Source organism: Mesoplodon bidens, assembly GCF_964165515.1.
Source record: "Mesoplodon bidens genome assembly, chromosome: 18".
Classification (NCBI taxonomy): Eukaryota; Metazoa; Chordata; class Mammalia; order Artiodactyla; family Ziphiidae; genus Mesoplodon; species Mesoplodon bidens.
Window position 1 is genome coordinate 40,389,603 of NC_138175.1, and position 24,460 is coordinate 40,414,062.

Below are 24,460 nucleotides of genomic sequence, written 5' to 3' on the forward strand. Positions count from 1 at the left end.
GTGTGATGAACACATAGCTGCACTGCTCAAGACCCTTCTGAAGAAGGTCCTGTTGCCCAGGCTGTTAGCAGTGCTGTGGGCCTTCAGCCTCCAGTCCTAGTCGGCTGGGACTGCCGCAGCCCCACCTGCCAGGCGATCACCGATGGAGGCGGGGATAGCAAGGTCCGGATGCTTTGGGCCGGCACCCGGCAACTCCAGAGCTCGAAGCCCCCTGCCCACTCCTGCTTCTGCTCCCTCCTGTCCCCAGGTGCTGGTCCCCAGGGCACTCCCTAACACACCCCCCTAACACACCTCTGCACACTAAACTCTGCTTCCATAGAACGCAAACTGCAGCATGCAGTTTACCTCTATCCTCGAATAAGGCAAAGGGGCACTCACACAACTAAGACGGAAAAGCCTGCGGCTCCGGGCTATGCACGAATGTGGGGTCTTGCTGGTATGGACAGGACCAGCCTTCCTTCACCAACTGGAGCTCAGCACAGCCAGGCGGGCCCTGAGGAGGGCAGTCTGACACCCCAGGGCTAGCTGCAGTCTCTGGAGAAGGATCTTCCAGAGGTGCCCCTGTCACTGTGTGGTCTTAGGCAGTCGCTTCCCCTTCCTAGATCTCCACCTGCCAGAAGAATGACAGTGGCCTGTCCTTCTTATGGCCTGTCAGTCATATGGCCTGTGGTCATATGATTGTGACCACAGAGGTGAGGAGACAGGAAAGAAAACTAGGCCTTCCACAAAGAAGGACACAGATGGGGCACCTTGCCTGCAGAGAGCTTTGTTTTCACAGCACACTCTGCCCAGCTACCGCTGTCTGGCCCTTGTCAGCCTCCAGGGTCCCAAGGCCATAGGTCTGCATTCTCAGCAGGCGATGGGCAGCCTGCCCTCACTCTATTTGCAAACATATCTGACCCCTGTGTCTGCTCCGCATTGCGCCAACTCTGGTCAAGCTGCCATCTTGCCTGGCTTGGACCACTGGTCCCTGGGCTCCAGGATATGCCTGTTTCCCATGTCCACACTCTCCTCAGCAGCAGGGTGATCTTTAAACATGTAAATCAGATGAACCACTCTCCTACTTAAAACCCTTCAAGGGCTTCGAACCGCATTAGAGTACAATCCAAATTCCCTCCGACATGCAGCTGGCAAGACCCCACAGCAGCCACCTTGCCTCCTCTCCCTCCACCTTCTCTCTCCCACACCCCCTCCCTCACTATACTCCAGCCTCCCTGCTGTTCCACTACAGCACTGAGTTTTCTCCCACTTCTAGGGCTTGGCACACACTGTTCCCTCTGCCGGGGACACTGTCCCCACAGCTCTACTTGCTGCATTTTTCTTATGCTTCGGGTCTTCGATCAAAGATCTCTTCTTGAGGAAGGTCTTCCTGAAGCCACATAGCTGAGGTGACGCGCCTCTGCTCTGCTCACTGTGTCACATCACCCGGTCACTTCTTCAGGAGCTCTTACAGCCGGTGGGAAACGTCTTATCTCTTTCACATGTTGGTTTATTTACTTTTGTCCCGATCCTCTCTCCGCACTGAGGACAGATCTCTGCTGTCATGCTTCCTCTATTGCTAGTGAAGGAACAGTGCTTGGCATACGGCAGGAGTTCAGTGAAGCTTTGATGCATGCATGGATGGATGGATGCACGGATGAATGGGTGGATGGATGGATGGACGAAGGCTGGCCAGCCTCAGAGAGGACAGCAGGGTGCTTGCTGAGGGAGCCTTCAGACGAAGGCTGGGTGATGCGCTTCTGTTGTCTTCCATTTCATGTTTTCACCATATGGCTCGCTGCATATTCGGCTGAATTGCAGATGGTCTAACTTGGAGCTTTCTTGCTTTTGTGTGTTGGTAACATAAAGATGAAACACAGCTTACCACACATTTTTTTTATAATCTCTCTCATGTTGCCACACATTTTGTGTTTGCTATCTATATGTACATAAAACAGACTTTGGTGTTACTAGCCAACCCACTTGTGAAGGGGAAGGAAAACAGCAATTAGAGAAGAGCAAGGCGAGCACTAGCTAGCGCAGAGCACAACCAGATCTCTGTACTGGGTGTGCTGCCCGTGGGGCGGGCTCCATCCGGGAGGCCATGGGGCAGGTGTGTGTTGGTGGGGGTGGCCACAGAGATTCTATGGCGCCACGTGCCTCGGATAGAGTCCAGCTGCTCATGAAGCATGGCACAGAGGGCACTCCTCTGGCTCCTGTTCCTGGGCCCCCCTCAGCCTCAGCGCTCCCCCTTTCCCACCTCACCCTTGACCCCAGACACACCTGACAGCTGTCGCTCCCAGGATGTGCCCTGATGTCTGTAGCCTCTGGGTCTTCTCCCCAAACACTCTCCTCTGCCACCCCACCTCTAACACTGTCTGCTCACCCTTCCCGGCCTTCATTTATGAATCTTTCACTCAAATGTGTCGATACTGAGTGCCTCCTACGAGCCTTTGTGCAGCTTACTCCTCAAGGATGAAGGGCCCCAAGCAAGTAAACAAACGCACAATTATGAAATGTCTCAAGTGCTATGAAGAACGAAAATATGGGGCTTAATTAAAAGGAGGGAATTCAGGGCTTCCCTGGTGGCGCAGCGGTTAAGAATCCGCCTGCCACGGCAGGGGACACGGGTTTGAGACTTGGCCTGGGAAGATCCCACATGCCGCAGAGCAACTAAGCCCGTGTGCCACAACTACTGAGCCTCTGCTCTAGAGCCCGCAAGCCACAACTACTGAGCCCACGTGCCACAACTACTGAAGCCTGTGAGCCTAGAGCCCGTGCTCCGCAACGAGAGAAGCCACCGTAATGAGAAGCCCGTGCAACGCAATGAAAATAGCCCCCGCTCGCCACAACTAGAGAAAGCCCGCACACAGCAATGAAGACCCAACACAGCCAAAAATAAAATAAATAAAAATAAATTAATTAATTTTAAAAAGAGGAGAGAATTCAGCATTTATTCCACCATATGAGCTGCATTTCAGGGCAACCAAATAGCCCTAACTGATATGGAACATTTCTTTACAGAAGACTCCAGTGAGTAAATTCGGAACAGTGATGGACCTCATGGGGGGCTGGGCAGGCGCACTCTGCCCTTTCGAGGAGAAGCGGTCCATCACTGACATTACTCAGGATGGCAAGGCCGTGGTAGTGATAAGAGCAGAGGACATTTAGTCCATTTCATTCTTTTTCAAGTTCTTTGCAGACAACAGCCCCCGCCCCAGTTGCCTGCCTCAGAGTGGACTGCTCCCCCATACTCTCCCCTCTGGGTGTGCCTCTAGTTTGGAAGAAATGAAAGAAAAAGAAAATCACCATTTGGCAAAGCCTTATCAAATAACTGATTCAGGAAACACTTACCAGTGGATGAAACTAACAGGTGAAGGGCTGACAGGAAGCTGTACGATGGAGGGAGGAGGCTGCCACCACCAGACCCCTCTGCTCAGTCTCAGCATCACGAGAAGTGATAGGAGGGCACCGTGGGGCTCCAGGGGTGATGACACAGCAAAGCACATGGCATCAGCTACAGATGTGAACTCAAGTGGGTTTCCAACCACAGGGAATACAGAGAAGAGAGGAACACGTTAGACGGCTCCATGGAGAAGCAAACAGGCAAAACCAGGACATGAAATGATCCTGCAGGAGGTTGACCTGGCTTCTGTGGCAAATGTGGAAAAGAAGGAGCTGCTCTAGAGTAAAGAGAACAAAGAGCACAGGAACCAGATGCAGCATGTGGATCCTGTTTAGGCTGTGATTCACGCCAATGGTTCAAAGACATATTTGAGATAACTGGGGAACTTGATTTTAGACTGAGCATTGAACGACACCAAGAATTGTCCATTCTGCTATATGTGTGTTACTGGCATCGTGGTTATGTAAGAAAATGACCATACTTTTAAAAGATGCATACTCAAGCATGTAAAAGTGAAATGGCATAATGTTCAGAATTTGCCTTAAAAGACTTCAGCAAAGAAAAAAATGCTGAAGGCTTGAAGCAAATACGACAACATCTTAATTATTATATCTGTAGACTAAGTATATGAGGCTTCATTGTACTATTATCTCTCTACTTGTGTGTCTGTGTGAAATTTTTATATTTAAAAAAACAGAACCGAAAAAGGATGCCAAGAGAAAACTGGTGAGAGGCGAGAAAGAAAATACCTGTTCTGGGAATTCCCTGGCAGTCCAGTAGTTAGGACTCAGCGCTTTCACTCCAGGTGCCCGGGTTCGATCCTTGGTTGGAGAACTAAGATCCCGCAAGCCTCACAGCGTGGTCAAAAAGTTAAACAAAATTAAAAGTACCTGTCCCGCGATGCAGACAACCTAATTTCGGTGGGGTCGCTGGGCAAGCCCTCCTTGAGGAGGGGATATTGAAGGAGACGGAGTCTGTCACTGAGGGAGAGTGGGGAGTGGGTGAAGAACAGGTGCAAACACACTAAAGAAACCGAAATCTTGGCGTGGCAGAGAAAGGGACTGTGAGCCTGCCAGGCTGGAGCAGAGGCAGAGGTGGGAAGAGGACCCAGGGCCCCAGGACGAGAAGGCAGTATCAGAGTCAGGCAGGGCCCGATGCCGCTGCAATCAGTGGGGAGCTGACAAATGGTTTTCAGAAGGGGCATGTTTGATCGGGTTTCCGGAAGTGAATTTGAGATGACTAGCTCTTCCATGGAAGAGGCAGTGACGATGGGAAAGCCGTTCAGGAGACTCTGCAGCTGTCCAGGAAGCAGAGGGTGGCTCAGTCCAGGATGGGGTAGAGAAGGGGAGAAGTAGACAGGTTGGGAGTATTTTGGGGGCAGAGAGCTATTGCGGTCTGCTGATGCATGCAATGCAGAGGACGAGAGAAAGGGAGAAATCAAAGATGAATACCAGGTTTGGGTGTGGCTTAAGCAACTGAGTGAACGGTGGCACCCGGTGGAGGAACAGGTGAGGCGGGGTGCGGGGGGGTGATAACCAGAGTTCACGTCTGAGCACCTTACACTGAGAGGCTGGGAGACTGGCAAGTGGAGAGGTCCAGTGGGCTGGGCAGAGACGTGAGCTGGAGACGGTAAGACTACCCAGGGAGGGAGAACAACTCCCTTTGCCTGAGTAGAGGAGGAGCAAAGGCACCGAGGAAGAGCGCCAGGGAAGGAGGAAGGACACCAGGAGAGGGCAGTGGTGTTCGCAGGAGGGAGAAGGTGGGCCACCATGCCCAACGCTCCTGAGAGGGCTGTGCAACGAAGCCTGGAAAGTGCCCTTTGGAGTTGGCAAGACAGAGGGCATTGCTGACCTTGACAAAGGCAGTATCAGTGACTCCATTTCCTGCCCCTCTCCTCTCCCTGAGCTGGAGCAGGGCCCCTCCTGCCAGGTTCTTCCCTCCCCTGCACTTCTCTTGCTGCTGTGTGACGACAGGTGGGTTGTTCTTCTCCTCCACTGGGGGTGAGCATCTTGAGGGCAGGACGCCTGTTCAACCTACACGCCCCTAGAACAGAATTCCTCCCTGAAATCAGTCAACGGACACTTAAAGAGCACTAAATGTGGACAAGGCACCTCTTGGGCCCAGTACGATGGCACAATCTCCAATTCCCCTGCTGTCCAGCATCATGACGGATGTGAAAACAGGGAGCTTGATCACCTAACCGTCCCAGACCCTGGAACCAAATTCATAGATCTCCGCACCAAAACTGATCAGAGAGAAGCGAAGGGGGGTGCTTGTGGAAGCCAGGCGACCGAGCCTGCAGGGTGCTCTCCCACACAGTGCCTCGCTGCAGCCTCATGGCCACCCTTTTACCTCCTCTTGGCCAGAGGAGGAAGTTGAGGCACCAGGAGGTGAAGTGCGTTCCCCAAGATCACACTGAGCTAGGAACCCCGCAGCGGCAACCCCGTCTCCCCAGCACGGGCACACGCCAGCCTGCAGCCGCCCAGGGCGTCCTCCTGCAGGACACACGAACGCTCGCGCTGCAGAGGGGCTGTCCCTCTGCACACCTTCCTATACCCCTGGCCCATGACTTATCCCTTTTCTTCCTCTGACCACGGTTTTACGTATTAATTTGAAATAATACCACGTCACATGGTAAGTCACTTTCGTTTCAATTCTCCTTCACACGTTCTGCTTAATCAGGAGAAAGGCTCAGTTTGAAGGAGGTGGCTTTGAAACCTCTCTAATGTCTGCTCAGCTCCTTTAAAAAAACGTGGTAAAATACACATAACATAACATTTACCGTCTTATCCATTTTTAAATGTTTAATTTGGTGGCGTTAATTACATTCACACTATTGTGCAACCATCACCACCAGCCATCCTCAGAACTTTTTCATCTTGCAGAACTGAAACCCTGTACCCGTTAAATAATAACTCCCACCCCCACCCCCCTCCCCAGCCCTGGCAACTGCCCTCCTACTTTCTGTCTCTATGAATTTGACTACCCTAGTACCTGGTACTGATGGAATCATACCGTCATCTCCTGTTTTAAACAGAAAGAGATCAGGCCGCAGGCTCATGGCCTGCCTCACATTGTCCTGTCTGTGGTTATCAACACTTTGATGCTTCCCTTCTCTTTGTGGCTGGTGATGCTGGTTTTCCATTTAGGGTAGGGACAGTAGGTTTCCCTTTTCATATAAACAGATGTGAGTGGGAAAAATAATTCATAGTGAAAGGTTGAAGGTAGAGAGGATCTCAGACAGAGAAGAGAGGGTGGGAGGGTGGGAGGTGGGGAAGCTCCAGCCTTGATCGTGGAGGCTACTTGTGCCGAGCCCTCTTTGACCCTGATACCAGCCCCACGTGGGCTGCGGCAAAAGAATGTGCTCCCTATTCCATGCACCCGGCCTCTTCAGCTTCCCGTCACCATCTGGAAAAGGCTTTCTGTACCTCTCACCTTTGCCCCCTATCCATTCATCCATCCACTTATTTATTCAGCAAACCTGGCTGTCCAGACTCTGTGCTGGGCTCTGGGGAATGCTCCGGCCTCTAGGCCTGGGTTCATCCCAGTCTGCCCCGCTCCTCCATGCCTTCTTCCTTCCCTCCTTCTTGTTTATTTAATCCTGACCTCTCTCATTCAAGACCCTGCTATGCAGGCTCTGGCTCAGCTCTGAATTCCTAGCAGGGTCTCAAGGTCAGGCAACTATGTGGCCAATGTTGATACCTAAAGGATTATAGACATAGGGTGAAGCTGCCCCACCCAAAGAGGTCAGCAGCGTGCCGTTCCGTTCCCCTGAACAGATGTGAGTCCAACTTTGCCAAATAATCCTGTTGCTCAACGAGTCGGAAACCCTCATGTGTACAAGAATTCAACTTTTTGCTAAGATTCTGTGGCCCATCAGCATGAGTTTGTGACCTCTATCTGGTCATGTTAGGAGTGAGTCCTGTTCAGTTAGTGTCCGCTTGCCCCCAGAGGGTGTGAGGTGCTCTTGGGAACTCCTAGAGAGCAGAGTCAAGCCAGTCCACCCCAGGCCCACCTGCTCTTGGGGGTCCCGAGGCTGCCAGGCTGATTAACAAGTAGATTTCTAGGTGCCTGATGTCAGCGAGTGACGGAGGGAGATACCATGGAAGTCAGGATTCCTGGGGAATTGAGACCATGGCCCAGGTCTGGCACTGCCAGAACCACATGCCAGCCAGCCAGCCATGCCACTGCGGATTTACAGACCTTATCAAGAAGGGCCTGCACGGGTCTAGGGGACCACCAGAGGCCCTCTGATGGGCACAAGTGACACCCATAACTCTCTCGACTGCAAGTTATGAGAAATCCAGTCCTACTGTCTAAATAAACATGAAAATAACTGGCCCCAGCATCCAGAAAGTTCCTAGTAATCTGGTCTTGGGCTTGATTGGATCCAGGAGCTCAACAAATCAGAAGGCTGCCTCCCCTCTCCTCTGGCTCTGCTTCCCTGTGCACCCCGCCCCCCCCCCCCAGAGGACCTCCCTCTAAGGAAGGTCGCCCTGAGTGGCAAGATGGCCTCCTGGTTCCAGACCTCTTCCCATCAGCTTAGCAACTCCAGAGGATTTTCACTGGTCCAGACTGGGTCACGTGCCTACCCCTGAACCAATGACACAGTCAGGAATGCAGTGCCCTGATTGGCCAAGTCCCCCTCCCCCATCAAGTTCAAGAGTGTGGTGCTGCAAGGAAAATGTGAGTCCCTGATCAGAAGAGAGATTCCAGGGCTTCCTCTTTCCAAGCCCCTGCTCTGTGTCTTGCAGCTGTGCCTGCCTTCAGAAAACCCAAGATGAGGCGATTTAGCTGAAAGCTGGGAATATGGTGGTCAGACACAGAACAAAGCACTCTTGTGTCTTAGCCCATGCTGGGGGGGTTGCTTGTTGCTGCATAACTGCCCCTCCCCCAGCAACCTGGTCACACACTCCCACTCCTTGAAGTGTCTTCAAATTTGTCTCTGTTCCTGGCAACCCCCAGCTTAGGACAGAATCCATAAATGTCAGCTGCCATCATTATTCTATCATATACTCAGTTTAAAGGTTTTAGTTTTCACTGGAGTTTTTTAATTAACCAGAGCCTCTGTCTAAAGTGTTGACTGGACTTGCTTTCCAGTGTAAGAGAGGGTTAGGCCAGGGCTGGGCCACCTATTCGTTTGCTAATCTCCCCCCTCGGAATCCACAGCAGTGTGAGCTTGATCTGAACAGTAATCAAGTCTTGGGGAGTGGGCTGGGCCTGGGACTCCGGCTGACCTGGCAGGCTGCGCAGACAGATCCCCAGGGCTGCGGGAGGACAGGAGCCAAGCCTCTGAGGCCTTCCCACACTCAGTTCCTTGGCCCTGGGTCCTGCTCATCCTGCCTGGCCCTGACGCCACAGTCCACACCGTTGCAGTGGTGCAGCCAGTCTGACCTCTCTTCCTCTGGTTTTCCTGTGTGTAGCCTCACAAGACCCCCCAGCTTTGGCTCAGCCAGGCAGCCACAGTTGTCCAGCTCTGCCTGATAGCAAAGCCTGGGCCAGCTCCACTCCCAGTCACAGCCCACACCTTCCCTCATCAACCCTCTCCAGTGCTCCTTAACTTTTGTGAGGTGCCTCTAAGGAGCTGGTAACAGTTATGCACCAGCTGCCCAGGAAAGTGCACCTGATAGGCCGGCACGGTCAGCAGGCAGTTTCCTGGGGGCCCTGGGTTAAGGAATCCTATCTGGGAAGAACTTTCCCCTTGCAACCCCCATGGGATTACTTCTTAACACTTATATCCTGGTTCCTTACCCTCCACCATCATCAGGGCCTAAACCACATATGAAGGTAAGCCAATGCCCCCAATTTTTTAATAAATAATAATAATAATAATTGTTGATACATATTGAACACTTACTCTATGCTAGATACTATAGCAAATGCATTATAGGTATTAATACATTTATTCCTCACAGCAACTCTGGAGGTTGGAATAATTAAAATCACACCCATTTTACAGATGAGGAAATTGAGGCACCAAGAGGTTAAGGACTTTCCCAAAGTCTCATGGCAGAGGGAAGGTGCTGTCCTCCCTACACAGCAGCTGTTTTACCACCTCTAGTGTAATGCACAGTCTCCCTCAAGGCTGTGTCAATGTTTGGACACAGAATGAAATGAACTCCAAGAGCCAAAGGTGAACTGCTCCAGACGAGTAGCCATCAGTGAATTCTGAAGACTCCAAGTCTTTGTGCAGGCTGTTTCTGCTGCCTTGGACAAAACTTTTCTATTGTTCCTGTCAAATTCATTCATCTTTCAGACCTAGAGGCTGCTTCCTCCAAGCAGCCTTCTTAGTGTCCAGGAGTAGATTGGATGCCCTTGCCCCCAACTCCACATGAATTCGTAGCCCCCAGAATTTTCCCATCCTAGCCTTTATCATTCTGTACTGCAACTGCCAACCTACATGACTGCCTCCCTTCCAGACTGGAAGTTCCTGAGTGGGCAGGGATTATTAAAGTCTTGCTTTACTTTGTTTTAAATTATTTTAAAAAAATAACTATTTTATTTTTTAGGTATTACATATGCTCAGTAAAGTGCACAAATCACAAATGTGATTGGACTTTTATATATGTACACAGCCATGTAACCACTACTCAGATCAAGATATAAAACGTGTATGGTGGTACCCAGAACCCCCACCCCAGAGGGGTCTTATTGCTGTCACCACAGTTTTTGTCTTTTCTTAAACTTCTAATAACTGGCATCACACAGGAATACTGTTTTGTATCTGGCTTCTTGCGCTTACCATTATGTCTGTGAGATTCATCCATATTGCCCTATGTTCCAGTGGTTTGTCCTTTTTATTGTTGTGTAGTATTCCACTGAACGAATATACCAAAATTTACTTATCCATTTTACCACTAACGAAAATATCGGCTAGGGTATAGAACATCAGGAATTCTTATTCTTTGCTGGTAGGAGTATAAATTGCTACAACCACTATGGAAAACTGTCTTGTCTATCATTGTTAAACAATTGTCATTTATTGGGTAGTTATTATGTGCCAGGCTCTGTACTCAGCAATTCATCTGCATTATTTCACTTAATCCTTACAATGACCCTAAGAAGTAGATAGATGCAATATGTGAAATAAGACAATCATGGTATCAACATCACAGGATTATTGTGAAGTTTAGTTGAGATAATACTTTGAAGGATTTAGGGCAAATCTGCTATTTTGGAAATGTCTGTGATACCTGTTATTGTTACTACCTAAGGGCTGGGAATTCAGGAGCCTGGGTTCCCATGCCTACCTAAGCCAATCTGAGCAAGTCATCTCAGCAGCCTTGACCTCAGAGCCCCTGGAAGGTCAACAATCTGCTAGCAGGGGCCTCTGAGGATGACACAGGTCAGGCCCTCCAATAAGATCTAGTCTCTAACTTCAAGAAGACAGTCATGGAGGGAGGAGGTCCAAGACTGGGACTGTAAATCAGGAAGGGGCTTAGGAGTGTTTAGGAGCCCTCTGCTACATGCTTCTTCTAGAAGTTTAGTACAGTAGGTACTTTCAAGTGATGATTGTTCAATACCTGTCTCTCTTCTTAGCCTGTAAACTCCACAAGGGCTTGGTCATTGTGTTTTTCAAGCATTCCTTCACCAGTAAGATTTAAGTGCCTCCCTTCCTCCAGGGACTTTGCCAAGAGCTGGGGGATACGGCAGTGAACAAGACAGACAAGGTAGGGAACGGAGCACCAAACATGGACAGGAGCAAGAGACATATGGTGGCAAGGGCTGTGAAGGAACCACAGCAGGGCAATGAGGTGGACAGGAACTCCTGGGGAGAGGGTTGCTCTAGATTAAGTGGTCACTGAAGACCTTGAAGTTCTCGGGACGGATGAGCAGCCGTCTAGAAGGGGCTAGAGCTGGGGACAACAAACTCCAAGGCCCTGACATGAGAAAGGACACAGGGTGGCCAAAAGAGCTGTGAGGGGAGGGGGGTTGAAGGAATGGTCTGAGAGGGGTTGAGGGCCAGTCCACGCAGAGTCCTGTAGGGCAGGGAGTGTGGATTTGATTTTACGGCCCGTCGATGTAAACACTTAAGCTAGAGAGGTCTGCGTGAAATCCCAGCATCAGAAAGGTCTTCTGAAGAATTTTTGGGGAAGGGGCACACATGGCCTACTATTAGCTCTACTATTAGCTGAATGGACGCAAGCACGCATGGACAGAGGGATGGACGCGCATCCAGGAGTAACAGCTGTTCCCCAGGGGGCCCCAGATCAGGTGGCCTGAGGCCCTGGTTCTAGGCTCTGTGACCAGGCGCTGTGACCTTGGGCACATCCCCGCCCCGACTCAGGGCCCGGAACCCTGCGTCTCGGGGGCGGGGAGGACGTGCAAGGAGGGGCAGGGAGCGCGCGCCGGAGGCCAACGGACGTCGGGTCTTCTGGCGGACCCCAGCCGGGTCCCGAACCCCAGCCGCCAGCCGTGTTTACATTCCACCCGCGCAGGCCACGCGGCTTTTTGCCGCTCCAGCGCCGCTCGGCTCCGCCCCCGGAGACCGGAGACCCGCCCCTCTGCCGCGCTCGCGCCAGAGCTCCCCGCGTCCCGCCTGCGCGGCCCCGCCCCCCCGCGCGCGCGGGCCAGCCCACGAGTCCGGCCCCGCGCGGGCTCCGCAGCTCTAGCCGCGCAGGCCCCGCCCGGCCTCCGGGCCTCGCCTCTCCGGCGCGCAGGCCCTGTCACTTAGCCCCGCCCCGCGCTGGCCCCGCCCCTGGCGGTCCGGAGCGCCGGGGCCGGCCCGCGCCACACGGGGCGGTCCTGAGGGCGGTGGCTGGGCGGGCCCGGGCCATCGGGCGGCCGCTGAGGGGCTCCCAGCCGGCCGGGGCGGGGCGGAGGGTGGCGGGAGGGCGGGAGGGCGCGAGGGCGGGCCGGGGGCCCGTTCCGCGCGCAGGGATTTTTAAATGTCCCGCTCTTAGCCGGGCGCAGGAGCAGCCGGCTCGGCCGCCAGCGCGGTGTAGGGGGCAGGCGCGGATCCCGCCACCGCCGCGCGCTCGGCCCTCCGCAGCCTCCCGCCTCCCGGCTTTCCGCTCGCCTCTGCCTCCTGCCTCCGGCCTCGGCTCGTGCAGCCCGCGTGCCTGCCGCGGAAACGGCTTCGGGTAAGGACCCCGCCGCGGGCTGCCGGACGGCGCGGCAGGCTGGGACTCCTGGAGCGTCCGGGTCGGGCCGGGCCGGGGTGGGGGTGGGGCGAGGCCGGGTGCCGGGTCCCTGGAGGCGTCAGTGCGGGGTGCCCCGGTAGGGTGACTCAGGGACAGGCTACAGGGAGGTGTTGAGGGGAAGACTGAGGCAGACGGGGCCCCGAGGGAGGCGATGGGCCGGCGAGGGTTTCGGGGGGCGTCGAGGCCCCCCCCCCACCCCGGGTTCCGACCCGGCATCGCGGGCCGCTGGCGGCGCCACGGGTGACAGGCCACCCCGGGCCCATCGGCCATTTTCCCGACCGGCCCGGGAGGCTCCCGCCGCTGCTGCCGCCCTCGCGGGAGGGGGAGGGGTGCCCGGGACGGACCGGCGGGCCCCGGTCCCCTCCGCCGGCCGTCCTCACCCCACTGCCGCTTCGTGCCCCCAGGCCTGAGGTCTGATCCTGCGCCCAGCGCCATGCCGAGGGAAAAGAAGGAGAGGTGAGTGGCCTGGCCGCTGCGGGGAAGGGGAAGGTGTGCAGTGGTGGGGGAGGGGTGGGCCGAGATTTGGGGAGAACTCTTACCTCTGTGCCATCCTGGCTTTTCAGGGATGGGAAGGAACCCGGCACCATGAAAGAGGAAAGCGGCACCGATGTCTCTGTTCGCTCCAGGAAAAGGAAGGCAAATGTGGCCGTTGTGAGTACAAAGGAGACAGGTGGGGGAGGATTCCCCCCCACCCCCCATCTTACCTGGGTACCAGGCTGGGTTCTGACCACATATTTATTGATAGGGGGTCAAGGGGGGTACGTTTGGCAGAAATGGTGCTCATAACCTTACCAGCTTTCTTTTTCTTCTCTCTCTCTGTGTTTTTGTCTTTGGGCTGTTTGGTGTGTTTCCTTGGGGTGTGGGTTGTTTTGTGTTAGTTTTTGCAGGATCCAGATGAAGAAGTTGCCAAAATTGACAGGACCGTGAGAAGCCAGTGTGGCAGTCAGGTAGGTACATTTTCTGATTAGATCTAAGTTGAGGGTCTCCTTTTTGGGGGTCACATTAAGTCTCACATTTCCTTGCCTTCTGCTGAAGGCTTTTTCTCTAACTGTGGCCACAGTCCATACAACTGAGCGCTGTGCCTGTCAGTGGGCATTGACCTCTGCCAGCCTTGAGATTCCAGGAAGGTCTGTGTTCCTGACTGACATCTCTGAGATGACAAATATGCGCTGATGTCTGGAAGAACCAGAATGGACCTCACATAACTCAGTCCTCTCCTTTTGCCCTTGAGGAAACTGAGACTCAGTTAGAGGAAGAAAGTAACCCAGAGTCCTGTGCAAGCCAGGGGCGGAGTCTGTCCTACAGCCTCTCTGTGGGCTGGTGGACTGCGGGGAGGGCTCCTGAGACAGAGCTCTTCGGGTAACTGTGAGGATGGGGTTTGTGTGTACACATGAGCACACATCCACACTTGTGTTTCTTCATCCTGGTGCTTAAGGACTTCCCTTCCCTGCTCCCAGCCCCTTTAGGTCATGTTTCAAACTTTTTCCCTCTTTCTGAAAGTTCTTCTGGCCCATCCAGCAATGACCTACAGTGGTCACTCACCTGGCGCTTGATCTGGCCTCCACCAGAGTATTAGTAGGACATTGTGTGTAATGATATGTGCATCTCAACACATTTTGAAAATGGACTAGTCCATTTCTCTTGCCCCTCCTTCATGGCGTTCCCGCCATACTTCTTGCGTGCTCATGGTATCATCATAATATCAGAAGTTCCTAGCAGAAAAAGCTTGTATTATCTCTCTGCCTCCAGAAATGGCTGGAGACTGTAGTTATGGCTCTAGTAGGGGAAGCAGCCTATCTCCAGACTAGCTGATCAGGCTTTCTGACGCTATAGCAGATAAAAGCTGCGCAGGAATAGTATCTGAGCTGAGGATAGTGGTCCTGATTAGGTTAGCAGTGGCAGCACATCACGTTTAGGGCAGTGAGCAACAGCCATAGCACCTGGGTTTGGAAGAGTGAAGGGCTTCAAAGCCGAGGGCCACATTATTTGTAAAAAGTTGTTACTGCACATAAGACTCTAGTAATCAGTATTTCTGGGGAGGTTCCACTGAATATTGAACAATGGCTTGGTGATTTCCTTGCTGTATTAGAAGAAGAGATACGTCACTTTAGGAAAGGAAATAAGACAGTGCGTTCCAAGGTCTTTCCTTTTTTTCCTTTTTTCTCCCTGTAAAGACTTCAAACCAAGCAAGTTAATTTTTGTGGATTTCTACTAAAATGGACCTCTACTTTGTGAAATTCAAGATTGGTTATTTTCCCGCCTGTGATTTGCATTGAAGGTTTTTTTAAAAATATTTATTTATTTTTGGCGGTGTTGGGTCTTCGTGTTTCTGTGCGAGGGCTCTCTCTAGTTGCGGCAAGCGGGGGCCACTCTTCATCGCGGTGCGCTGACCTCTCACTATCGCGGCCTCTCTTGTTGCAGAGCACAGGCTCCAGATGCGCAGGCTCAGTAGTTGTGGCTCACGGCCCTAGTTGCTCCGCGGCACGTGGGAACTTCCCAGACCAGGGCTCGAACCCGTGTCCCCTGCATTGGCAGGCAGATTCTCAACCACTGCGCCACCAGGGAAGCCCAGAATTGAAATTTTTAACTTAGGATGAAGCAAAGCTGTCCCTGTTGACTTCTTGGAGTTTTAGAGTAGTTTCTGTTCTCAAAGATAACCTGAGCTGTGCCTAGGGTGCCTAAGATAGGGCTTTGGTCCTATCCTTGGACTGCAGAGAGTTGATAGATGTGATACATGAATAGCCATATTATTTCCCACTAGAAGGCGTTTTCATGGTTGTTCAGAGATTAATGACAACAGGTTCCTACACATTTTGCCAAGTAGATAGCTTGAAAATTACCCATCATTTATGGAGCAATCAGTGTCTTATGTTATTTCTCTGTGTAGATTCATGAAGCTAGAATTTTGGGGTAACAGCCTTTTGCCAATTAATTACACAGAATTTTTCTCTGGAGTTATCATAGTTCAGCCCTGTTCAACAGCTCTGAGCTACCTGTAGCCCTCATGCTCAACTCCATGAAACTGCTTCATCAAGACCACATGGAACCTTTGATTCTTACCTTAGGTTTTTCTCAATGAAGATAATACTCTTTTATCTAAAGTCTATTTAACATATCCATTTTTTTTTGTTCAATTTTTTGCATGAGACCCAACTTTTTTACTGAAGTGGAGTCCTGGAATTTCTGTTAGTTACTTCTCAGAACATAATTTTGCATAAGGTAGTTTTATTCTCAGTTAAAAGTGGCATAAAGAGTCAGGGGTTGTTAGGAATAATCAAAACTGGTCTCTTGCTGTTACCCAGTTCCTTCCTAAAGTCAGACTGATCTTGCTTTCTTTGAGACATGGTATACACTCAAGTTAAATGATACAGACTTCATTATTCTGCTTCATCCACTGGTTCCTAAAAGGCCAACTTTGGGGACCATTTGTCTGCTTGTGGTTCACCCAATTTGTCTGTGAACTACAGGTAGGGAAATGTTACCATTTTATCTCCAAAAGCCTCCTCTCAGCTATTTCAGCCATGTGGCTGTAGAGGATGACAACCAGCTTCTGCTTTCAAAACTAGAATTCATTGTTGAATGACGAGCAACTTAAAGCAGTTGTAATGTGACCCTTTTTGAGTCAAGGAAATACTACCAGCACATGATACTAGAACTGGAAGAGGATGTTGCCCTTCTCCAGCAGCTGTTGGCAAGAGCTGCCATGGTTAATTTGCATGCCCAATTCTTTGCACATTGGATGGAGAAGAGCTTTTATCCTGCTTTGCTCTTCTCAGTACCCTGAAAGTGCTCTGGCTTCCTCTGAAAGTGACCGGTGTGCTGTGATAGACACCCTGTCCCATATCTTGCAGGCAGCATTTAGAGCCAAAGTTTCCATGTTCATTTATAGTCCTCTCCGTTGTCTCTTTTCTAGTCAATATTAAAGATCTCTCTGCTTTAAAAAAAAAAAAAAAAATGCCAAGAGTCTCAGACTTTTCACAGAGCTTCCATACTGGCAGGATTGTTAACATGCCCTGTCTTCAATAAAATTACTATTTTATAATTTTGAAAATCAATAATAGTCCTTTAGAGTAAGATAATAGAGTAGCTTTAAAAGGAAAAATGTTAAATGGCAAAATGACATTATTTTCCAAATATTAAAAATTCACTTAAATTAAGTATCTGGAATCTTTAAAAGAAGCATTTGCAAGTCTTTGGGGTGGGTTTCAGAGGTCTTCAGGCTTTATCTTTATCTCTACAGCCTTTAAAGAGGTCTTTAGGCTTTATCTGTACAGACTTTTTAATATATCCTGTGACTGTTGCTTGTTTCGGTTTTAACTAGGCAGATACTCCTTTTGTTTCATTTTGAGTTAAGGAAAAGGAAAGGTCCCCGTTATGTAATAATTTTGACTTGACCTGCGACCAAAGGAAGATGTCACATTTGATGGGTTTTGTTTTAAAATGGGGAGACTTTAAATATAGATGGCAATCAGGTTACATTTTGATTTTTTTATACTTGTGATTGTGGAGTGCTTATGTAAATGCTTTTACTGGAAATTGTCTTTCACTTTTAAGACATTTCATTAGGTTAGTTGTACTTATTAAAAAACCAAATCTTTGAATTGTGACCAAATAATCTCACAACACACTTTAGGAGTCATGCTCAGTATCTTACTGAGCTGCCAATAGATTTTATTCTTTTGTTTTTTTGGTAATATAAGAGCTGTTTGCATTTTGTCTTACCCTTCCTGTGTCTATTTTGCTGCTCAGTCACTTCATGTGAGGATGATGATGTGGAGGGTAAAATGCTACTGACTGTAGTTTTCTTAGGTTTTACTGCATAGACTCCTAAGCTAGTGACAAAATGAAATGAAAGCTTGGAGTCATTTCTGTGTCTTCCATGCTATCTCCATCTTAATTTAGGCCAGAATATTGACTTAGGCCTAGAGATTTCTCTCCAGCGTGAAGACATTTTCTCTTTTACTGGCTGTTTGACAAATCAATGAATGTAAAAACAGCTGGTTTACATCAAACATTTTTTTAATGTGTCTTTCTTTACAGCCTTGGGACAGTAATACAGTCTGTGAAAACCCCTGCTCCTTGATTCCCACACCTGACAAAGAAGAGGATGAGCTCGTATACCCGAATTCTGCATATAAGCCTCAGAGTTGCACACCGTCCAGAGCCTCACCACTGCCTGTACTGAAGTAAGCTGACTGCTGAGTGCCTTCTGGATCTCTTAACTCCCTGTGTGCACTCCCGCCTCACTAGTACGGATGCATACTGACACCTGTCTTTTGCTTGCTTTTGTTTTTTGTAGCTGGGCAAATAGAGAGGAAGTATGGAAAATCATGTTAAACAAGGAAAAGACATACTTGAGGGATAAGCACTTTATGCAGCGGCACCCTCTCCTGCAGCCTAAAATGCGAGCGATTCTTCTAGATTGGTTAATGGAGGTGAGCTGGAGCCTTCCTGTGAACTAGAAGCATTGGCCATTTCTAGATTCTTCTGTGCTGTTATTCTCTCTTCAAGTGTTTGATTCCATTGACACATTCTGTGTCTCTGAACTGTGGTATCCATACTACAGTGGCCTAACTTTTTTGCTTATGTACTTCCTTAAAAGAATTTCTGAAGTATCTTTACCCCTTAGATATTTTTAAGTTGGCATCTAATTTTTTTTCTCAAAATTTAAATAGTTGCAAAGGTTGTATTTTCCAATTAATTATAAATTATTTGATCTTTCAATTTGTATGCTCAAATTGCTTTTGAGTGTACACAGTGGAATGTGGATAACAGCTATTTGATAGCCACTACCAAATGTTTTAAAAATATGTGAACAAATTTATCTTTAAGTCAAAAAATTTACATTGTTTCTTTTTAACTCCTTGAGATTCATTTCTCTTTACCCACAGAATTTTATCCTAACAAAATATATTGTTCAAATCTTTTATTGATCACACTATCATACTTCTCTATAATAATTGATCAAAATAACAAGTATTACAAATTGTGATAAATGTTAAACATAAAAAGTAATATTGTATAGGCAGTGCACCTCTTTCTGGGAGGAAGTGTGGGTGACTCAGTAGTGGCTCAATTAAGGACACTTCCTGGACACCTCTGTAAGCCTTGGGTGGGTGAGAAGTGGGCTTTCTTCTGTGATGTGGAAGGACATCTCAGGTAGATCCGTTTTATGAAAGCACATATGGAAGTTGAGTGTCTAAGTATTCCCTAAAACTGAACTGTGCCACGTACCCTTCAGGAAGTCTGTATTAGCAGGGGTATGTGTACCCCTGTTGTGCTTGTCCTAGAGTCAAATCCCCTGCTGCCATTTAACGTCTGTGTACTTCAGTCAGGCAAGTCACTTAACTTTGAGTCTTGGTTTTCTCAACTGTAATGTTTTCTAGCAATATTTGCTTGCAGAGTTTGTGTGGATTAGAAATAGTGTATATGAAGTACAGTTTACATAGTAGGCAAGAAAAGATAGCTATTTTTATCATTCTTAATTTGCTTTTCTTTATTGGTCCCTGAAAACGTCAACATAGAAAATGTACAAATGTACAGATTCTTTGGCCTTGCAGTTGTCCACAGACCCACCATGGCACATAGCCCTTATGGGCCTTTTGGAACATTTTATAATTCCTTGAAGCATTAGATGTGGTATGCTTTAACCTCTCAGGCTTCAGCTCATAAGATGACGTGACTGAGAGGTTCTATTTTATATAATGCAATTGATGCTATTGATGCAACTGATACTTTAAAGAAATGGTTTTCCCTCCAAGACAATGAAAAAAGTCATGTAATACTATTGAAAGGATAGAAAAGAATGGTAACCTTTATGTCTTCAGTGGGACAAGACTGGAGTCCACAGTTCACAGGCAGGCTCATGTGCAGCGATGTTAAGTTTCCCAGCCCCTAGCCCAGCCAAGAAGTCTGTACGTAAGAAAGGCAGTGCTTATGCTGTGTGCCCAATAGTGAGCTGGGTAAAATAGTCTGAAAGTTTGTTCCTTAGAGAACAGAAGCTCTAGTTTTACTTCTGATCCTATTTTAGTTGTGTTATTTTATAAAAACTAAATCTAAATATGGCTCCACCTGGACTTCAGAAACACTCTTTGGTGATTGATAGAGTTTTCTACTAATGTTCTGTTTGTTGTTTCCTTTGGTGCCCTTTCTACTTATTAACCCCACGGAGTGTACTTACATGGGATATACTGTTTAGGAACAGCAGTTTTAAATGCACAATCAGACATTTGATGACAGTAATGAATTGAGGTCTAATATTTCCTTGGTCCTTTTCAACTCCATCACGTACACTATTTCACCACACCTCACAGCAATCCTGTGGGGTAGGCAAAACAGGTATTGTCCTAATTTTATAGTCTGAGATAATCCGAGATAAATGGGTTTGTCCAAAGGGGAGCCTATGCTAGAACCTAGGGCTCCGAGTCTTTTGTTTAACGTTTTTAAAAAACCATTTGCCTCTTGTGATTAACAGATTAAGTGTTTTAGTGTTTAGTGTTGTAGTCTTTAAATAAATGTATGTTCCAGCTTTCAAACTTTCATACTGATAGTGCCCATTGTGAAGAAATATGGTAGTTCTTTCCTCATGTCATAATGCAACTTATAAAGGGGGACACCTTTCTTTGAGAAAATCCCATTTTTCCTTGAAGTGCTGCTTTTAACAGGCTGTGAATGTACCTTCTTTCCGCAGCCTATGAACGTTTGCTCTTATATTATAGATCACAGAACACTTCATCCTTATACCTGAGTTCCAGTTTTTCATTGTGCATGTGCTTAGGGACAAGCAAGGTAACCATCCTTTCAGAAAAGCCAGGTTCTCTCTCTTGATTTGGTTATATTATCCTTCACCAAACTCATGACAAGTTTTTTGTCTTTCTTTTTTTCTCAAGTAACTGTTCTAAAACTTACTATTTTTTCAGGTGTGTGAAGTTTATAAACTTCACAGAGAGACATTTTACTTGGCACAGGATTTCTTTGATCGGTATATGGCAACACAACAAAATGTTGTAAAAACGCTTTTACAACTTATTGGGATTTCATCTTTATTTATTGCTGCCAAACTTGAGGTAAATAATTTTCAAATACTTGTTATGTAGTACCTGCTTGAGCTCCACTGAGATTAGGGGAAGAGGTCAACTATTTGTCTAAATTTTTCTAATTTGAGGCCTTCTAAAGTTCAGCCACACACACAAAAAAGCTAGAAATTAACCAAGAAAAGTATGAATATATAAAATGCTTAGGTTAATATAATTCCTTTAATCAAAAAAATTGAACTTTGACCTAAGAGGATTAAAATTTTGGTGTGATTAGAAGGGTGGATGGGCACAGCTTTCAAACATGTTGAAAAGGTGAAAATTTCAAAGCTCCCCATTGGGTAAAAGTTTGATTGATTTATTGATTGATTGATGTGGGTAAGTGTTTCATTTCTTTCACAATTAATGCATTTTGAACCACTGGAGTGGCTCTTGTATTTATCCCATCAATGTACCCTTTCTTTCTTCCTATGTCAGCATACTAAAAAGAATAATTTGGGGGCTTCCCTGGTGGCGCAGTGGTTAAGAGTACACCTGCCGATGCAGGGGACATGGGTTCGTGCCCTGGTCCGGGAAGATCCCACATGCCGCGGAGCGGCTGGGCCCGTGAGCCATGGCCACTGAGCCTGCGCGTCCGGAGCCTGTGCTCCGCAACGGGAGAGGCCACAACAGTGAGAGGCCTGCGTACCGCAAAAACCAAAAAAAAAACAACAAAAAAAGAATAATTTGGGAGGTACATTATAAGTTAAAACTATCAGAGATGGACTTTTTGCTAGTAGTATCTTCCTTTTATTTCCTTTCAGGAAATCTATCCTCCAAAGTTGCACCAGTTTGCTTATGTTACAGATGGGGCTTGTTCAGGAGATGAAATTCTTACCATGGAGTTAATCATTATGAAGGTAGGTTACAAGTTAGTTTTTCAGTCCTTTTTAAAAATTCCTACATAATATCTTTTCTATATTCAGCCTGAGTGCATCTGGCTAGGTGTTCTCTAGCTGGACACATTGTGGCATGGGAAATGGCTGCATTTTGAACTCCTTTAGAGGACCAAAGGGAGTAGTAATGTCTTTTTCTTTTTTCAACGATTGGTCTCTTTTCTCTCTCTTTTCCCTTAGGCCCTTAAGTGGCATTTAAGTCCCCTGACCATTGTGTCCTGGCTGAATGTATACATGCAGGTCGCATATCTAAATGATTTTTATGAAGTTCTCCTGCCGCAGTATCCTCAGCAAATCTTCATACAGATTGCAGAGGTAAGTGGCTTTATTACCTCTGTGGGGCGACCTACTCCACCACTAGATGGAGTAACTCTAGAAGGGATGTGTGTTGGCCGTGTCCCTCAGTGTTCTTTCCTTCTCCATAGCTTTTAGATCTCTGTGTCCTGGATGTCGGCTGCTTAGAATTTTCTTATGGGGTACTTGCTGCTTCTGCCTTGTATCATTTCTCTTCATCTGAGTTGATGCAAAAGGTTTCAGGTACGTTGGCTTTCCAGTCCATTCACAGGTGTATTGAACTTATAAACCAGTTGTTGGCCTCAGATTGAGCCTAACATGTATTTTCATTGCAGGGTATCAGTGGTGTGATATAGAGAAGTGTGTCAAGTGGATGGTCCCATTTGCCATGGTTATAAGGGAAACAGGAAGTTCAAAACTTAAGCACTTCAGGGGAGTTCCTGCTGAAGATGCACACAACATCCAGACCCACGTAAACAGCTTGGATTTGCTGGTCAGTACTGTTCCTTGTTTCCCAGATGAACTCTTAAAACTGCCCGAGCAGCCTCTTCACTTTCTTTCCCACAGGCTCCAGATATCCCCAAAAGACTCCAATTCTTTTAATTCCGTGGCAAAGAAAAATGGTGGTCAACAGATCCTCTCTCTAAGTGTCACGTAGCCCAGAGACTTTTAGATTGTTCTTTGCTATTTTTTTCCTTCACTCATCTCCGTAGAAAAAAGCACAAAGTAAGTGAAGCCCAAAGGATACATTCTTCCATGTTAACATTTCTGGCTTTTATTCTTATCAACAGGACAAAGCCCAAGTAAAGAAAGCCATATTGTCTGAAGAAAATAGGATTTCTCCTCTCCCCACTGGGGTCCTCACCCCCCCACAGAGCAGTAAGAAGCAGAGCAGTGGGCAAGGAACAGCATGACCACACCAGCATCCTCACCAAAGACAGCTGTGCGGAAGTGCCTGCCCCCAGTTCTCTCCCGTCTACTGCAGCAGAGGCGTGCATTAGCTTTTACAGATATTTAAATGGAAGAGCATGTCTCTTCCGCAACAGAAGGTTTCTGTGGATGGCCTTGGACAGGGAGAAGTGTTTTTTATTGAATGCTTAGATTTTTTAAATAAGTGGGTCAAGTACACCAGCCACCTCCAGAACACCAATGAGTGCTCCAGATGCTGCTAAGGAGGGTGATACTTGACTTAATTGACTATTCACACAAATAACAAAGGCTTGAAGTTGAGGAGTGCCATGTTGCTGTTGGTCTCCCCCTGGCTGTTCTGGGTCAAGTCGTATTAAGTGGAACAGGTGGTTGTGAGCGTTACGATGCGCAGCCCACAACCAGCTATGCTGGGGGCCTCCCCTTTCCATACTATCAGTTGACAGTGTACAATGCCTTTTATGAACTATTGTTTTGTAAGTGCTGCTATGTTTATCCGTTTTTTAATAAAGATAAAACACTGTCTTTGAGACAGCTGGTTTTATGAGCTATGTCTGGTAATTTAAGTTAGGAGTCAACTTTGAATGTGGCTGTATCAGGTTCTCTTTTTTAACTTCATGCTTCTCGAAGCTCAAGCCTCTCAAGCAAATATATTAAAAGAAAACTTTTGAAGTGAGCTTCAGGTGCAGCCTCACAGGCCTCCTCAGGGCCCCTGAGCTGGAATGAGGCTCTGATTGGCATCTTCCAACAGTGCCGTGTGCAGTGGTGGCTCCGGGTGGGCTCACTGGCTGGCTGTGGTGATAGTAGTCAAGTCACGTCTGCATCGAGAGGATTCTTAGGTATGATTCCTTCCCGAGCACAGGACAAGGGTCATAAAGTATTTGCAATTAGCGTTGTTTAATACTCTTTTCATCCTTACCCAAAGCTTAACCTAAAGTATTTTTTTTGTTGTTTGGAGAACTTGTTAACATAGTAGCCTAAAACTACGCTTTGAACAAGAAAATGCAAAGTAAAATTATATGTAGTTCAAGGCCATGATATTCGTATATAGTCTGTTCCCTGACCATTGATGGAATCACCAAGTGCCTTGCTAACAGAGGAGGTTACTGTCCACTTTAAGGCCCAGTGTGTACAGTTCACATCATGTTTCGTGGGACATTCCCAAAGTAATGGCCTTGTCAAGCCTTGTGTCTCATTTTCTCACAATGCATTGGTGTATGTATGGGTTCATTAAGGGAGGGCGAATGAGCAAATAAATATCATTTATTTCAACTTGGTATTTTATTATTTTGCAAACATCTATCTGAAGTAGAAAGAAAAGCAGCCACTTTTAATCTACCATATTTATGTGAAATTTGAGAGAGATCCTACTTTTTCACATTGTGATGTTATAGTTCTGGCAGTTCTAACACAGTTTTCTTAATAAATGTATTATAAATCTACATGTGATGGTATTTAGTCAGAGGATACTCCTAGCTAATTATTTCTTCATCTCAGAGATGCTCTTGCCTTATAAGTAGTGACTTTTTAATGATCATTTGTGACTTGAAACATCCTAAAGCTGGTTAATTTATATTTGACATTCTGTGCAAAAATGTGGCACTGAAAGCATTTCTATTTTCGAAGTTTTATATAAGTTTGAGAGCTTGGCAAATGGGAGGAAACACTGGTCTGACAGCGTGTTGGAGGTAAATGTTTCATGGGCCATTTGGCAAAGCTGTTGTACTGCACAGAGTGTTGCTG

General features: G+C 47.7%; 1 protein-coding gene across 2 annotated transcripts; it reads left to right on the top strand.

Moving 5' to 3' along the window:
• Positions 1–12,249: 12,249 nt before the first annotated feature.
• Positions 12,250–23,989, top strand: CCNE1 (cyclin E1). Of its 2 annotated transcripts, none has more exons than XM_081217134.1 (12): positions 12,250–12,468; positions 12,933–12,984; positions 13,092–13,179; positions 13,407–13,475; positions 17,569–17,714; positions 17,828–17,963; positions 20,448–20,594; positions 21,365–21,460; positions 21,677–21,811; positions 21,922–22,033; positions 22,126–22,283; positions 22,582–23,989. In XM_081217134.1, exons 2-12 carry the CDS (start codon positions 12,962–12,964, stop codon positions 22,702–22,704), a joined length of 1,233 nt encoding a protein of 410 aa, XP_081073260.1. In that variant the 5' UTR covers positions 12,250–12,468; positions 12,933–12,961; the 3' UTR covers positions 22,705–23,989. The 2 variants fall into 2 exon arrangements, with proteins under 2 accessions (XP_081073260.1, XP_081073261.1); XM_081217135.1 differs by having other exon boundaries at positions 13,416–13,475.
• Positions 23,990–24,460: the final 471 nt, after the last annotated feature.

Bases quoted from the DNA above. Each gene is read 5' to 3' on its own strand.
- CCNE1 (XM_081217134.1), top strand. From the start codon at position 12,962: ATGCCGAGGGAAAAGAAGGAGAG. The intron at 12,985-13,091 runs GTGAGTGGCCTG...CTGGCTTTTCAG, and splicing joins CCGAGGGAAAAGAAGGAGAG to GGATGGGAAGGAACCCGGCA. The intron at 21,461-21,676 runs GTAGGTTACAAG...CTTTTCCCTTAG, and splicing joins TGGAGTTAATCATTATGAAG to GCCCTTAAGTGGCATTTAAG.